This window comes from Nerophis ophidion, linkage group LG15 (assembly GCF_033978795.1).
Source record: "Nerophis ophidion isolate RoL-2023_Sa linkage group LG15, RoL_Noph_v1.0, whole genome shotgun sequence".
Taxonomy (NCBI): Eukaryota; Metazoa; Chordata; class Actinopteri; order Syngnathiformes; family Syngnathidae; genus Nerophis; species Nerophis ophidion.
In genome coordinates, this window is record NC_084625.1 from 38497130 (window position 1) to 38512822 (window position 15693).

Genomic DNA, 15693 nt, shown 5'->3' on the forward strand with positions numbered 1-15693 from the left:
GAAGTAATGTTACGGCACACACGCGCTCCGTGCCTCTCTCCTGTTTAGCGGTTTAGCTCGGTTGGTAGAGTGGCCGTGCCAGCAACTTGGGGGTTGCGGGTTCGATTCCCACTTCCGCCATCCTTGTCACTGCCGTTGTGTCCTTGGGCAAGACACTTTACCCACCTGCTCCCAGTGCCATCCACACTGGTTTAAATGTAACTTAGATATTGGGTTTTCACTATGTAAAGCGCTTTGAGTCACTAGAGAAAAGCGCTATATAAATATAATTCACTTCACTTCACTTCCTCTGCGGAGGTGCTCAGAAGCTCCGCTGTGAGCACCAGACACGCCCCCGGCGCCCGTCACGCAGACCGCGCCCACACTCCGCTGCAGCTGGAGGCAATCAATACCCACCTGGCTTTGATGAGGGAAGACAGTATAAAGACCTTCGACGCTGACTCATCGAGGCTGGAACGCAGCACTGCTCGCAGTAAGCTTCACGTCTCTGGCTTCCATCTTGCTCTCGCTCATTTGCCTGTTTCCTTGTGCCTCAATTCCTGATCCCAGTGTTATCTCTCGTGTTCTCCACAGTGCCCGTGTCTCAGCCTCGCTGTGTACCTCCGCTGCTGCTTTTCCCTACTGGACTCTGTTTGCTCTACCCGATCCTTGACCCAGTTTTTGGACTTCCGGATTTCGCCCTCCTGCTCTCGACCCCCGCTCTGACCTTGGACTTCCCCTTGGATCTTTCCCTTTGAACTTGGACGCCACTCATGCAACACGCACCTCAACAACCCTTACGGTATTCATATGGTAAATTCCCTCACATAGTCTCTCATGCAAACACATAGTAGCATACACACCCCATTCACTCAACAAGCACACAATAAATCTATTGAGCTTTATATTCTGTTGTCGTGCAGTCTCCTTCCCCAGTTCGACACAAGTAATGTCCCATGGTTACATTTGCGTAATTCATAATGGATGAATGAAACTTATGTCAAAAGGAGCAGGAAGAAGAGAATCACAAATCTAATCCTAACCCTTCTCCATGTTGTTTACTTATAATTCATTCACAACATAACTTTTACAGGGTTTTGCTTCTCTCTCGTTCGTCTCTGCTTTCAGAATATCCATGTTTGCCGCCTGGAATGCACACATTTGATTGGCTGAGCAGTATCATGACAGCTGGCAATTGGTCAGTGTATTACCTGATCCAATGAACCGGTACCGTAAATCTATAAAGCCTGTGCCAGTCAAAATAGAAGCTCAAAATACTTCAATAATTCTGAGTCCGGACTCGGACCGCGGCCCGCCATTTAGCGATCCCTGTATCTACTTACAAAATGAAATATCATACCACGGTTATTGCAACCAAAACTATCATCATGATATTGTATACAGTATTGCTGAATGTGCTTGAATAAGTACTTACTGTATACAAGCACTTAAATCATTTAATCAAGTTTTATTTAGTAATAAACAAATACACAATGTACTTTTCTTGATAGACAAAAAATTACATTTTGTTAAGAAGCCCTTTTTTATCATTTGGATAGGTTTTCTCTCTTTTTTTTGTATAAGTTATTTTTATGATAAAGGCAAATCCCTTTTATGTGACGTCATGCAGGTTCACTTCTTGTTGTAGACACCTTTGTGTATGGAAATTCATATTTATTACTGTGTTCTAAGAGAGTACCGCCTGCAGGTTCAATGTACACAGTTGAATATCTTAGTCATTCAGACAGTAATGTGTTCATAAGAATTTAGATGATGGTATGGCGTTTGTAACGGGGAAAATGGTTAATGTGTCTTGTATTCCTACTAGCATTTACGCGAAATTGCAATTAGAGTGCTAATTTGCTTCTCAAGTAAAAAAACATATTACCCATTGTTGAGAAACACGGTTATTAACCACGGTTTTAGGATATTTTTAATTTGAAACGGTAACATTAATCGTCTGGAGTTTTACAGCGGCTTATTATTAATATCGATTGAACCATTAATAATGGTTCAATCCCTAAGGACATTAGATGAACGACCCATTTGACTCTCAAATTCTATATAAACAAAAGCGGTCAACTATATATGTCAACGTCGAAGGAAGCAAAAAATGTAACGATAAACGATATAATGATAAACCGCGGTAAAACTCCAAGGCTAATATAATTATCCAAAAAACATGATTGATAACACTGTGATAAAATCATGCCCAGTGACACTGCTGCTCTATTGAAGAAGCAAACTAGCGTTAGCTATCCTGCATGCTAACATGAATACAAGAGACATTAACTTCTTTCACCATTCAAATAAAACAACATTCACCAATCTAAACTTTTATAAACACATGACTGTCTGAGCAGCTAAGAAAACATTTAACCTACAGGCTGTGCTCTCCAAGCAAAGTAATCCATCTATACTCAAAATAATACAACAGTAAGTGAATTTAGCCAGAACAATATTATATAACATTTGTATTCTGCTAAGTAAGTATATTGGTTATCAATGATTGTAATTAATTCTTAAAATAAAACTTGGATAAAAATGCGTTTAAATATATTTTTAATTTCAACAATACTATGTTAATGTTACGTGATAATTTTGATGAGAATAACTGTGATATGATATTTTCATATCGTTACCTTCGTAGCAAACACATTTTAGTGAGAAGAACGCAGAGGACAAGACTGGAGGAGTTGGTGCACATAGACAGGGTTTGAACATAAAAAAGGCTAACTTGGACTGCATAAAACTAAAGCCCTGTGGGAAAAAAACTTTAATTAAAAACAAATCATTTATTTATGATACTCCCCGGTGTACGCAAGCTTCTTACTTTGAATGCCAGACCTTGATATACCTGTATATATTGCAGTATACTGTAGGTCAAGGGTTCTCAAATGGGGGTACGCGTACCCCTGGGGGTACTTGAAGGTATGCCAAGGGTTACGTGAGATTTTTTTTTTAAATATTCTAAAAATAGCAACAATTCAAAAGTCCTTTATAAATACATTTATTGAATAATACTTCAACAAAATATGAATGTAAGTTCATAAACTGTGAAAAGAAATGCAACAAATAAAATAGTCAGGATGTGTCATGAATACAAAGGATTATGGGTATTTGTTGTGTTGCGTTTATGTTGTGTTACTGTGAGGATGTTCTCCCGAAATATGTTTGTCCTTAATTGGTGTGGCTTCACAGCTTGGCGCATATTACTAAGGGTGATAAAATTGTTTATATCACAACCCTTAGTGTACTCTGTGTCACCCACTATGCCTTGCAGTCGTGTGTGTATTGCTGCGGAAGCCACACACAACATGATGCTGCACTGACAATTAGATCGTACATGTTGGAGTAGGCGACAAAGCCAATGGCTTCATAGCACGCCCTAATATTTATTATCTGGGGTGACTACCGGCAGTCATTCAGGAGAATAACAGCATCTATTATTGTCTTCTTCGCATTATTACACGGATCTTAAATGTCACTTTGAATGCCAAAGGATACCGTTCACAGAACCACCGGATGGTTCAACCGCTACCCGCCCGAATCTAATTAAAATCGATTTTTTTTGTCATGTCAACCGCCCGACCCGACTCCGCAGATGAGACCGCAAACAGCGCATCTCTTATGAGAACCACTGCTGTAGGTCTCAAAACTTTTACTATAAAAGCCAAAGCAGCAGGCATTGTCTGAGTCAATAAAAACAGCTGCTTTAATTGTCTTTACTGAAACAAGTAAATAGGCCTGGGCTGAAAGTCAATAAACCAATTAATCAAACAATAAGTGAAAATGCGGGTCTAGTCAGGTCAATTTTCATACAAAAGGTGCACCGGATTATAAGACGCATTAAAAGGGGTCATTTTATTTAATAAAAAAAAAATGAAAACACTTATTTGTGGTCTACATAACATGTAATGGTGGTTCTTTGGTCAAAATGTTGCATAAATTTGGTTTTACAGATCATCTTCTAGCCGCTTTCTGACAGTTGCTTCAGGATGCGCCATATTGTGGGCGGTCTTATTTATGTGGCTCACCTTCTGCAGCGCTTTTTCTACGTCATCTTCATTGTAGCAGTGTGGCGTGCAAGGACGGGAATGAAAGAAGTGTCAAAAGATGGAGCTAACTGTTTGACATTGAGACTTTACTTAAATCAAAAACAGAGCAGAATGTTCTCATCCGTGGCTCACTAGTGCAACAACACCGCCGGAAATGTGTCCCTTGAAAAACCGTCTGACTGGAACTCTCTAATAACTGAAGTTCTGAAGGGGCGGTATAGCTCGGTTGGTAGAGTGGCCGTGCCAGAAACTTGAGGGTTGCAGGTTCGATTCCCGATTCCGCCATCCTAGTCACTGCTGTTGTGTCCTTGGGCAAGACACTTTACCCACCTGCTCCCGGTGCCACCCACACTGGTTTAAATGTAACTTAGATATTGGGTATCACTATGTAAAGCGCTTTGAGTCACTAGAGAAAAGCGCTATATAAATATAATTCACTTCACAATTCACTTCATTGGGTGAATAATGTAAACGCACTACACAGGTATGTTTTAGCGCTTTCTTAGTGAGTTTACTGACAAGATATGTAAAAACCTTACACTGCTTTATATTAGAAAATGTAACAGCGGATGAGTAGTACCCAATAACAAGAAGATAGAGAAAAAGAAGAAGCTTATCGACCACGGTGTCGACACTGACTACAGCGGAAGCATGCACATTTTCAGGACTTAACCAGATCCCAAATACAGATCAGCTGGTACCAAAAAGGTAAGAAAAGTGGCTTGTGTCGTTTACTTGAGTTATATTGCATCCTACACGTTTCTCTTATGTGTGACTGCCATCATATTGTAGTCTACACATATCTCTTATGTGTGAGTGCCATCTACTGGTCACGCTTATCATTTCACTATGTACCAAATAAAATGACTGAGGCCGGTAAGCACAACCAAAAATAATCCGTACATTAGGCGCACTGTCGAGTTTGGAGAAAATGAATGGATTTTAAGGGCGCCTTATAGTCCGTAAAATACAGTACTCTGTGCATCGCTCTCAGCACCTAACCGCGTTTTTATACAACAGCAGAATTAAACAAACTGCATGAATCCTCCAGTCAATCATCCACAATCTTTGTCTCAGTGGGCGGTGGCGGGACCACTAACTTATACAGTAGTTCACACTCAGGATGCACGGACAACATCTCGCTAGTTGCTACTCGCTAATGAGAAGCAGCGCAAAGTAACAAAAATTAGGAGAAGAAAAAATTATTGCAAACCAAATGTCCAGTGTAGTGTCTTGCCCAGCTTAAAACATCACCCCATCAACCCAGACGAAGAAACAAGTATGCTCAATTTGTTGAAAAGTGATGGCAACGAAAAAGAAAAAACTGCATGATGTTCAATATTTACTGTGCAATTTTTGCTAACAGCGATTAAAAGTCTATTTTACTTTTGTCTGTTCACTTATTTAGAATACTTAAAAGTTATTGACCTTCCAATTACAATGGTAAAAAATACTACTAAGAAAGACATTTTTTTATCATGTATTATGATTACATTAGTGTCTAAGCCCCAACCCAGCTCTGTCATTTTTGTCGACATTGTGCTTTTAAAAAGGTTAGAATTCAGCAGAAGTTGAATCACACAGCCGGTATTTTTAGACTAAAACGAGTGATGGGTACAAAGGCTCAACCATAACTACAGAAGCATAGGGAAACCAGACCAACATTAAGGAAGTTAGAGTGGAAGAACTGTGTCCATGTACTGTGTGCATGCATCATGGCGGTGGTGTCTCACCTCCCCCCACTCAACCAACAGGACGCCAGCCAACAGGATAATCAATAGCAGTAACTGCTTTTTAAACATGCAGGCCTACATTATATGCTTTCAGAACCTCCCTTCCTGAAGCCAGTACTCTTCTCATGACAACATACTGTACTTTTGTACAGTACTTGTTGATAGCTAGCAACAGAGTGCTGTATGTAGTTTTAGTCATCCTATAAAAATCCTTTGGGACATGACACTCCCAGTGGTTTGGTTCTAAGCATTCAATAGGACTACTCTGAACAGTCAGAATAAAATAGCTCTCTTACACTAGGATTCTGTAAAAGTCTCAACCAGCATGAAGCCGCAATTGTGGCACAACCAAAGCACACATTAAGTACTCCGATCAATCTAATGAAAGTGCTATAACAGCTTCATGAGCAACAATCTGACCAAATAGGTTAGATGGGAGTTTGTTAAAAACATATGGCAGTCCTTTTCCCGAGAAACAACAGGCTTAGTGGGCTGTTGTAACAAAACAGCATCTATGGAAACAATTACACAACTAACTACACGTTAATAAAACCTGAGTTAATAAGCCAAAACAAATGCAATTAAACTCAGTTTAAAGGTTTTCATTTGAGTATGACGTCTGAAAACTGTAGTGTATTTAGTGTATTAACCCTTAAAAGAGTTGGAATGTGTGTCATGTTGGAGTTTGGATCCAGTAAGATGTTTGTATAACTGCATTTGTATTGTGCATTACATAGTCATCTGTTTATGATAAAAGTAACATTCATCACATTATTCTTCATCAATATTCACTACTATATTCTTCATTCCTAAATAATCTTTTACTTCTGCTTGTACTTAGTAATGAAAGAGTTGGTTAGTAACACACAACATTTACACCGCCACATTTACTTGTATAACTTTTTGGATAAATTGCACTTCTCAGTGTAGTTTTAATATAACATACTTTTTATTTTTGCTTGAGTATTTCTTTAAAGAACAAACCCTAATTTTACGACGTTACATTGAGTTTCATTCCGATCGCTAAATATATTCATAATTTACTGATTACTGCTTGCAAAGATGTATTCATTAGGCTCATTGAGAAACTTCTGTCACATCTTTCATCATTCCAATGTCAGCACTGCTATTGACTTCGTTTCACCAATCAAACAAAGTCTGGCAGTCACACAACCACACTTAAACAACACACTGCAAAAAGTGATGTGTTATAATATTATGTGTATTTGAAATTGGAGTGGCGGAGCCCTCTACGTCACATCCTTTTCATGCATTCCATTACTCAGTCGCCACTTCAGCATGTTTCTTTTCTCGTCATTCACCAAATTTTGTCTATTTTGCTGTCTTAATATGGGTCTAAAAAAGCCAATAAACCAGCTTGGAAAGAAGAAGAGAATAGCTGTTCACTTACACTTGGAACCTCAAAAGAGGACTCTCCTTTTGAGCAATAACACACTGCCTCTCCTCACCTCTCCACTTTGTGTCTCTACCTTCATCTCCTCATCTGTTGCATGCCACAAAAATGTGTTGACAGCAAAGTAAAGAGGATTTTCCTTTTTTTTTTTTATTGTAGCAACATGGTTGTTAATGTTTTTGAGAGCATCTTTTGTGTGTGTGTGTGTGTGTGTGTGTGTGCGCACAAAGACAGTTCATTTGGGGTTTTTTTCTTCTGAAATAGGGACTTTTGTCAAGGCTAGAACCAATTATTCATGTTTACATTGTTTCTTATGGATAACTCCGATTCACTATACAAACTTTTCAATTTACGAACCATGTTCAAGGTTAAGTTCGTAAATCAATGCTCCACTGTATATGGCATATCCAATGTTGATTAACAACGTGCTAGCACTTTTTGAAAAGTGAAGCCTTACTTTTGTGTGCTTTCTGTCAGATATGCTTGCTTTGTTGGCGTGGATATATACGTATATATTAGGGGTGTAACGGTACTTGTATTTGTATTCAAGCGTTTCGATACGGTGGTTACGGTTCGGTGCGGAGGAGTACCGAACGAGTTTCACACAAACATATGAAGTAACCGCCTATGCTAAAGTCTTAACAAGCTGCTCCGCTCCGTTCGGCCTCTGTGCCTGTCTGTACACAGCACCCTGCATTGTCTATACCACACAACCATCTGATTGGTTACATACAAAGCCAATCAGCAGTGCGTATTCAGAGCGATGTAGTCAGCGCTTTAGCATCGAGCAGATATGAGTTTAGCAGGGGAGAAACGGACTCTTCCCAAATTATACTAAACACTTCCTAGTCAACTAATTTCTAAACATCAATATGAGCCTGTTGACCTTCTAGAAACAAACTGTAACTCAGCTCGCTCGCAGTTCTGGCTTTAGGTGAAGGCTTGGTAGCTTTTAGCGTAACGTTAGCTCATTTTGCTGCGTTTGTGCATGTGTGTGTGTGTGTGTGTGTGTGTGTGTGTCAAGGACAGCGTTGATTGAGGTGGGTTGAAGCAGCAAAAAAGGACATTATATTAAACGAAGAGTTTCTGTCTGTGATAGTGTATATAATAATGTAAGTGCATCATAAAGCCTACATGAACTCCATGGTCTTCAGGGATAAATAGTCACTCCTATTGCTATTGTGCTATTTTTTTCTGCTATAGTTACATTAATCATTAGTAATGTAGCAGCCTAGTTTTGAATGGCAGGGAGCCTGCTATCACATGTTGATACAAATAGAACATTTACATAATAAAAGTCAACTAAAGGCCACTCAAATGCTGTAATAAATTAGCATGATGAGTTGATTTGAAACTGTTTATTTAATGTTGCACTTTTTATATGTAGAAGAAAAGTTGTGTCATTTTATTTAATCAAAGCAACAATTTGAGGCAGTTTAATGTGGATTAACGTGGGCAGAATTATTATAGTGTTCCCGATGTTAAAAGGATCAAGCCATTGTTTACAAATTTGGTAAATAAATAACCAAAACATTTATATTTTGTTGTTTTCTTACTGTACCGAAAATGAACCGAACCGTGACCTCTAAACCGAGGTATGTACCGAACCGAAATTTTTGTGTACCGTTACACCCCTAGTATATATAATTACTTAGAGGCAGTCCACCATGAATACGCCTGTTTGCCCGCCAGGTGGTTGAACCGGTGCCGGGTCTGCAAGCGGACAGGACGTCACATGCAAAACAAGGTAACAAAACATGGGACTGTTTAATTCTAAATGAATTGGTACCCGGTGGTACTGACGAAATGTGTTCGGTACCTATAAATGTACTGAATTCATTACCCATTGCTACTTGACATGAATCTCCTTTCAGCAGCATTGGAGATCCTGAAAATTTTTCAAATAAATAGATAATACTGTAGATAACACGTAGAGTGGAGTTCAAATGGCAGTAGGAGAAAATATTTAGGCTACAAAAAGAATCTAGTATGTTTAGAAGGGAACAAGATTGCAAAACCCTTATTTACTACACACCAAACAATCTCAGGAATACAGACAATGACATGAAAATAACTTATTGCGAGCTTGTCTTGTATAATGTAAGAAGAGCTAAAAGATTTCATCGACTCTTTTTCCTTCTTCAATGCGCATTTAACATGGTTACAACGTCAGAGGGAAATCCAAAGCTAAACACAGTCCAATAAATGTAATCATCCCTCATCCAGTAGATGTAAAAACGTCTGCTCTCACCTTCAACGTCCACATCATCTTTTAAGTCATTGTCTTTAATGCCGTCTTCTTCTTCAATCGTCTCTTTTGCCTTTTGCGAGCCGTCCTTTACCGGGACCACCGTAAAATTAGTAGGCATTTTTACACCATGTGCTGTTGCCACAGCCTTATTTCCTTCTCCGCCACTCTTGCTCTCTTCGTCCGTCCAGATGTTTTCCCTCTTACCTTTGCTCTCTCTTCTCAAATGTATGTTGTTTACTAATCACAAGGTTTTAGTGTACTTTAGCTTCCTGGGTTCATGTCAGGTCTTCCAAAGTTTTGTGTCTATCACTAGCAGACTGTTCGATGCCGTGCGACCCTCAACCCCACAATCCAAATAAGGAAGCGCAGGACTGACCCGCCCCTTTGGAGGGCAGTACACACGCATGCACACACACATTTTCAGAAAGCATGACATGCATGTATGCTTGCTAGCAGGAAAGCGTGGAAGTCTGGGCTTTTTTCTGTGCCTCAGGGTAGCTGACAGCCATGTCAGCTTTTGTTCAAAGAAAGAGGAAGTCCAGAGCTGGTGCACACAGGGAGGACGTAAACGCAGTAAAACATTCCCTCACTTCCTATGCAGTGTTATTTGATTCTACATGCGGTCAAGCAGTGGGCAGGGCATAGTTGGAGAGCTACCAAGAAAAACAACCATCCATATCCACCGTCATCACACGTTTGAGTTCTGCAGAGGATGGAAATGGAAGCAGAAAAAAATGAATCCGACAGTCCTAAAAATGTCATCCATCCACACATTTCCTATAGAGCTCATCTTCTTCCGGATCACAAGGAAGCTAAAGCCTATCCGAGGCAGACTACAGTCTGGACTGCCTGTCAATCAAATGCAGGGTGATGTTGGTCAACTGCAAAGTTAAAGTTAAAGTACCAATGATTGTCACACACATACTAGATGTGGCAAAATTATTCTCGGCATTCGACCCATCACCTTTGATCACCCCCTGGGAGGTGAGGGTAGCAGTGGGCAGCAGCGGTGCCGCGCCCCAATTCCAACCCTTAATGCTGAGTGCCGAGCAGGGAGGTAATGGGTCCCATTTTTATAGTCTTTGGTATGACTCGGCCGGGATTTGAACTCACGGCCTACCGATCTCAGGGCTGACACTCTAACCACTAGGCCACTGAGCACTCAATTAATCACATCGCTGGAGCAAAACTGAATGTGAAAGTCTTCAGGTTTAAATTAGGGCTGGGCGATATATCAATCAATCAATGTTTACTTATATAGCCCTAAATCACTAGTGTCTCAAAGGGCTGCACAAACCACTACGACATCCTCGGTAGGCCCACATAAGGGCAAGGAAAACTCACACCCAGTGGGACGTCGGTGACAATAATGACTATGAGAACCTTAGAGAGGAGGAAAGCAATTTGATGTTGAGCGGGTCTAACATGATACTGTGAAAGTTCAATCCACAATGGATCCAACACAGTCGCGAGAGTCCAGTCCAAAGCGGATCCAACAGAGCAGCGAGAGTCCCGTTCACAGCGGAGCCAGCAGGAAACCATCCCAAGCGGAGGCGGATCAGCAGCGCAGAGATGTCCCCAGCCGATACACAGGCAAGCAGTACATGGCCACCGGATCGGACCGGACCCCCTCCACAGGGGAGAGTGGGACATAGAAGAAAAAGAAAAGAAACAGCAGATCAACTGGTCTAAAAAGGGAGTCTATTTAAAGGCTAGAGTATACAAATGAGTTTTAAGGTGAGACTTAAATGCTTCTACTGAGGTGGCATCTCGAACTGTTACCGGGAGGGCATTCCAGAGTACTGGAGCCCGAACGGAAAACGCTCTATAGCCCGCAGACTTTTTTTGGGCTTTGGGAATCACTAACAAGCCGGAGTCCTTTGAAAGCAGATTTCTTGCCGGGACATATGGTACAATACAATCGGCAAGATAGGATGGAGCTAGACCGTGTAGTATTTTATACGTAAGTAGTAAAACCTTAAAGTCACATCTTAAGTGCACAGGAAGCCAGTGCAGGTGAGCCAGTACAGGCGTAATGTGATCAAACTTTCTTGTTCTTGTCAAAAGTCTAGCAGCCGCATTTTGTACCAACTGTAATCTTTTAATGCTAGACATGGGGAGACCCGAAAATAATACGTTACAGTAGTCGAGGCGAGACGTAACAAACGCATGGATAATGATCTCAGCGTCTTTAGTGGACAGAATGGAGCGAATTTTAGCGATATTACGGAGATGAAAGAAGGCCGTTTTAGTAACGCTTTTAATGTGTGCCTCAAAGGAGAGAGTTGGGTCGAAGATAATACCCAGATTCTTTACCGTGTCGCCTTGTTTAATTGTTTGGTTGTCAAATGTTAGAGTTGTATTATTAAATAGAGTTCGGTGTCTAGCAGGACCGATAATCAGCATTTCCGTTTTTTTGGCGTTGAGTTGCAAAAAGTTAGCGGACATCCATTGTTTAATTTCATTAAGACACGCCTCCAGCTGACTACAATCCGGCGTGTTGGTCAGCTTTAGGGGCATGTAGAGTTGGGTGTCATCAGCATAACAGTGAAAGCTAACACCGTATTTGCGTATGATGTCACCTAGCGGCAGCATGTAGATGCTGAAGAGTGCAGGGCCAAGGACCGAACCCTGGGGAACTCCACACGTTACCTTAACGTAGTCCGAGGTCACATTGTTATGGGAGACACACTGCATCCTATCAGTAAGATAAGAGTTAAACCAAGACAGGGCTAAGTCTGACATACCAATTCGTGTTTTGATACGTTCTAATAAAATATTATGATCGACGGTATCGAAAGCAGCGCTAAGATCGAGGAGCAGCAACATAGATGACGCATCAGAATCCATCGTTAGCAATAGATCATTAGTCATTTTTGCGAGGGCTGTCTCCGTGGAGTGATTTGCTCTGAAACCGGATTGAAAGGTTTCACATAGATTGTTAGACGCTAAGTGTTCATTTAACTGCTCCGCAACAATTTTTTCAAGGATTTTTGAAATAAAGGGAAGGTGAGACACCGGTCGGTAGTTTACCATGAGGTCAGGATCGAGGTTAGGTCTTTTAAGAAGAGGATGAATAACCGCTTTTTTGAATGCTAGGGGAACAGTGCCCGAGGAGAGTGATAAGTTTATAATATTTAGCACTGATGGACCTAATAATACAAAGAGCTCCTTGATCAGTTTCTCAGGAAGAGGGTCAAGTAAGCATGTTGTCTGTTTTATTCCATTTACACGTTGTAACAATTCCTCTAATGTTATTTCCTCAAAACGAGAGAAACTATTTTGGAGGGCAGTATCCGCCGTATATACCATCGTATCAGTGTTAATAGAACCCCGTTGTAGCTGGGACGCATTGTCTTTAATCTCCTTTCTAATGACTTCAATTTTCTTACTAAAGAATTGCATAAAGTCATCAGCTGAGTGGGTTGAGCTACTGGAAGGGGTCCCTTGTTGGGTTAGCGATGCCGTATTAATGTTGCGGCTGCTATAGCAGTTATTATTATTATTAGTTTGACGAACATGCGTCTCAACCTCGAATTTTATAAGGTAATGATCGGACAATACTTTCGTATACGGGAGTATCGTAACTTTGGAGACGGTGATACCCCTGACAAGCACTAGGTCTATCGTATTACCGTTGCGATGCGTGGGTTCATTTATTATTTGTGTGAGACCACAGCTATCAATTACAGTCTGGAGCGCTACGCACGGTGGGTCCGATGGGGTATTCATATGGATATTAAAGTCCCCCATTATGATTATATTATCGGCATGTGTCACTAGATCAGCAACGAACTCTGAGAATTCATTGATAAAGTCCGAATAGGGCCCTGGGGGGCGGTAGATAACAGCCAGGTGTAGAGGCAGCGGTGTGACAGACTTCATAGTAAGCACCTCAAACGATTTATATTTATTATTTATGTTAGGACTAAGGTTAAAGTTTTCGTTGTATATTAGTGCGACCCCCCCACCCCTTTTAAGCGGACGGGCAATATGCGCATGTGTAAAGTTAGGAGGACATGCCTCATTTAGCGCAAAAAAGTCGTTTGGTTTAAGCCAGGTTTCGCTGAGACCGATGACGTTAAGATTGTTGTCTCTGATAATATCATTAACTAATAACGTTTTGGGAGACAATGATCTTATGTTTAAAAAACCTATATTATAGGTAGTGGGCTGTTTTAGGGAGTTTTTGATCAAATTATCCGTAGTAGCAATATTAATAATGTTGTGTTTATTATGCCCAGTGCATTTAGTATAGTTACGACCATATCTAGGAATTGATACGACAGGAATTTTCCGATTGTTTGTTTGTTGCTTTGATAAACTGCACGCATCATGGTTAGCCACCTCAGTAACGGGGATTTTCCGATTGTTTGTTTGTTGCTTTGATAAACTGCACGCATCATGGTTAGCCAACTCAGTAGAACGCATGTTCCGATTGTTTGTTTGTTGCTTTGATAAACTGCACGCATCATAGTTAGCCACCTCAGTAAAACACATGTCCAACTCTGAAACACTCAAAGCAGAAAAAACTTGTTCTAATTTAACAGACTCCTTACCCAGACCAGTAGTCTCGCATTTTCCATTTAAATCTGGCTGCAGGATGGAGGGAAGTGGTGTTCTGTGGGGATTAGCCTTCTGCTTTGTTTTTAGCCCCGCTCGACATCCGCGTTTCCGATCACACCGCTGGCGTCTGCTCCGTAGACGGCCCCCGCTGCTACTAGACTCCCCTGCTTCACAGGCCGCTGGATGTAGCCGCCGACGTATTCCCATGCTAGTTAGCATGTTTAGCACGCACGCGTCTATCAGTCCAAAACGGCCCGATATGTCCACATCCAGAAGTGTCTGGCGGTCGTACGTGATCACGGAGTGACCACGATGTGAGCCAGCCATAAAGTCTGTGGAATTGTCCGGTATTTCTGCCAAATGTTTCATCTTTAGCAGGAGCTCCGCGAGGACGCAGCCCGTCCGGGCGCCGCCATCTTGGACCGCGGGTTTGTCTCTGTGTGATATAGAAAATGACTATATCGGGATATTAGAGTATACGTTCTGACGCAGTTGTTTTTAGCTGCGCGCATTAAACTGCATGCGTCTCTCCCTCTTTCTTGTCTCTTCTTTTCACAGAGACTTAAAACAAGAACAACTTCTTACATACCTCACGTGTGCAACATCACACGCCCTCCCTGAGCAGAGAGGTAGCAGCAGGGGTAACGTTAGCTGTGATGCTAGCGAAGCCGTGCGAGTGGTAATACGAGGGAATGAAGGTGCGAATCTGGTACAAATGAAGGAAGAAGTAATTCCCAAGAAAAACACCAGGGGGTCCATCGTCTGGCGGTGGTTCGGCTTCAAGCGGGAAGATGTCGAATAGGTGTGGGGCACAAGCGTTGCTACCAGAAGTAGTATTACTGCTAATATGTAGCATCATTTGAGGAGTCACCCGCTAATAATTGTTTAATAAATACAGTTTTGGTCAATTGACTTAGTTGTGACTTCCCTCTCTGCATGAAAGTTTAAAATGAGCATATATTAATGCAATATGAAGAAGAATGTTTTAATGTAGACACATAGAATCATCATACTGCTGTGATTATATGTATCAAGTGTGAATTCAAGGCTAAGGCAAAAAATTGAGAGATATATCGTGTATTGCGATATGGCCTGAAAATATCGAGAGATATTAAAAAAAGGCCATATCGCCCAGCCCTAGTTTGAATATTTGTGGCCCATCCCAATCAATCCCACAATAGTCAGCAATGTCAGCCGTTAGACACGCACTGAAGACATGACCCAACTACAGATAATTACCGTATTTTCCCAACTATAGAGCGGACAAGTATATGAGCCGCAACCAGTAAATTTTAGAAGAAAAAAAACTTTTAGATACAGATACAGTATGTACGTTGCCAAATTAGCTATTTACTCACAAATATTTTGAAAATGTTTAGTGTGTGAATGTTGTCTGTCTATCTGTGTTGGCCCTGCGATGAGGTGGCTACTTGGCCAGGGTGTACACCGCCTTCCGCCTGATTGTAGCTGAGATAGGCACCAGTGCCCCCCCCCCGCAACCCCAAAGGGAATAAGCGGTAGAAAATGGATGGATATTTATATACCTTAAGTGTTTCCAAACGGTGTCTGTGACACGGCAGTTAAACGGCTAATCAAACAAAATTGAAGTCAATGGCATGGACCCATTGGCTGCAGAAACCTGCTCTCCAATTGGGGCTGGGCAATATGGCCTTTTTTTTATATTTCAATATT

General features: G+C 41.2%; 1 protein-coding gene across 6 annotated transcripts in view; it reads right to left on the reverse strand.

Moving 5' to 3' along the window:
- Positions 1 to 15693, reverse strand: part of slc12a7b (solute carrier family 12 member 7b) — a 152879-nt gene that overhangs the window by 92674 nt on the left and 44512 nt on the right. The window contains exons 1-2 of one of the 6 annotated variants that reach the window (XM_061922152.1): positions 9640 to 9890; positions 9436 to 9520 (exon numbers count right to left, since the gene is read on the reverse strand). The exons of 4 other annotated variants lie outside the window; for them this stretch is intronic. Coding sequence is in view for 1 of the 2 variants with exons in the window: in XM_061922148.1 (XP_061778132.1) it covers positions 9436 to 9553 (118 nt within the window). In the remaining variant the exon portion in view is untranslated. Of the gene's footprint in view, positions 1 to 9435; positions 9897 to 15693 lie in introns of those variants that run through there. One more of the 6 variants, XM_061922148.1, reaches the window with a different exon arrangement.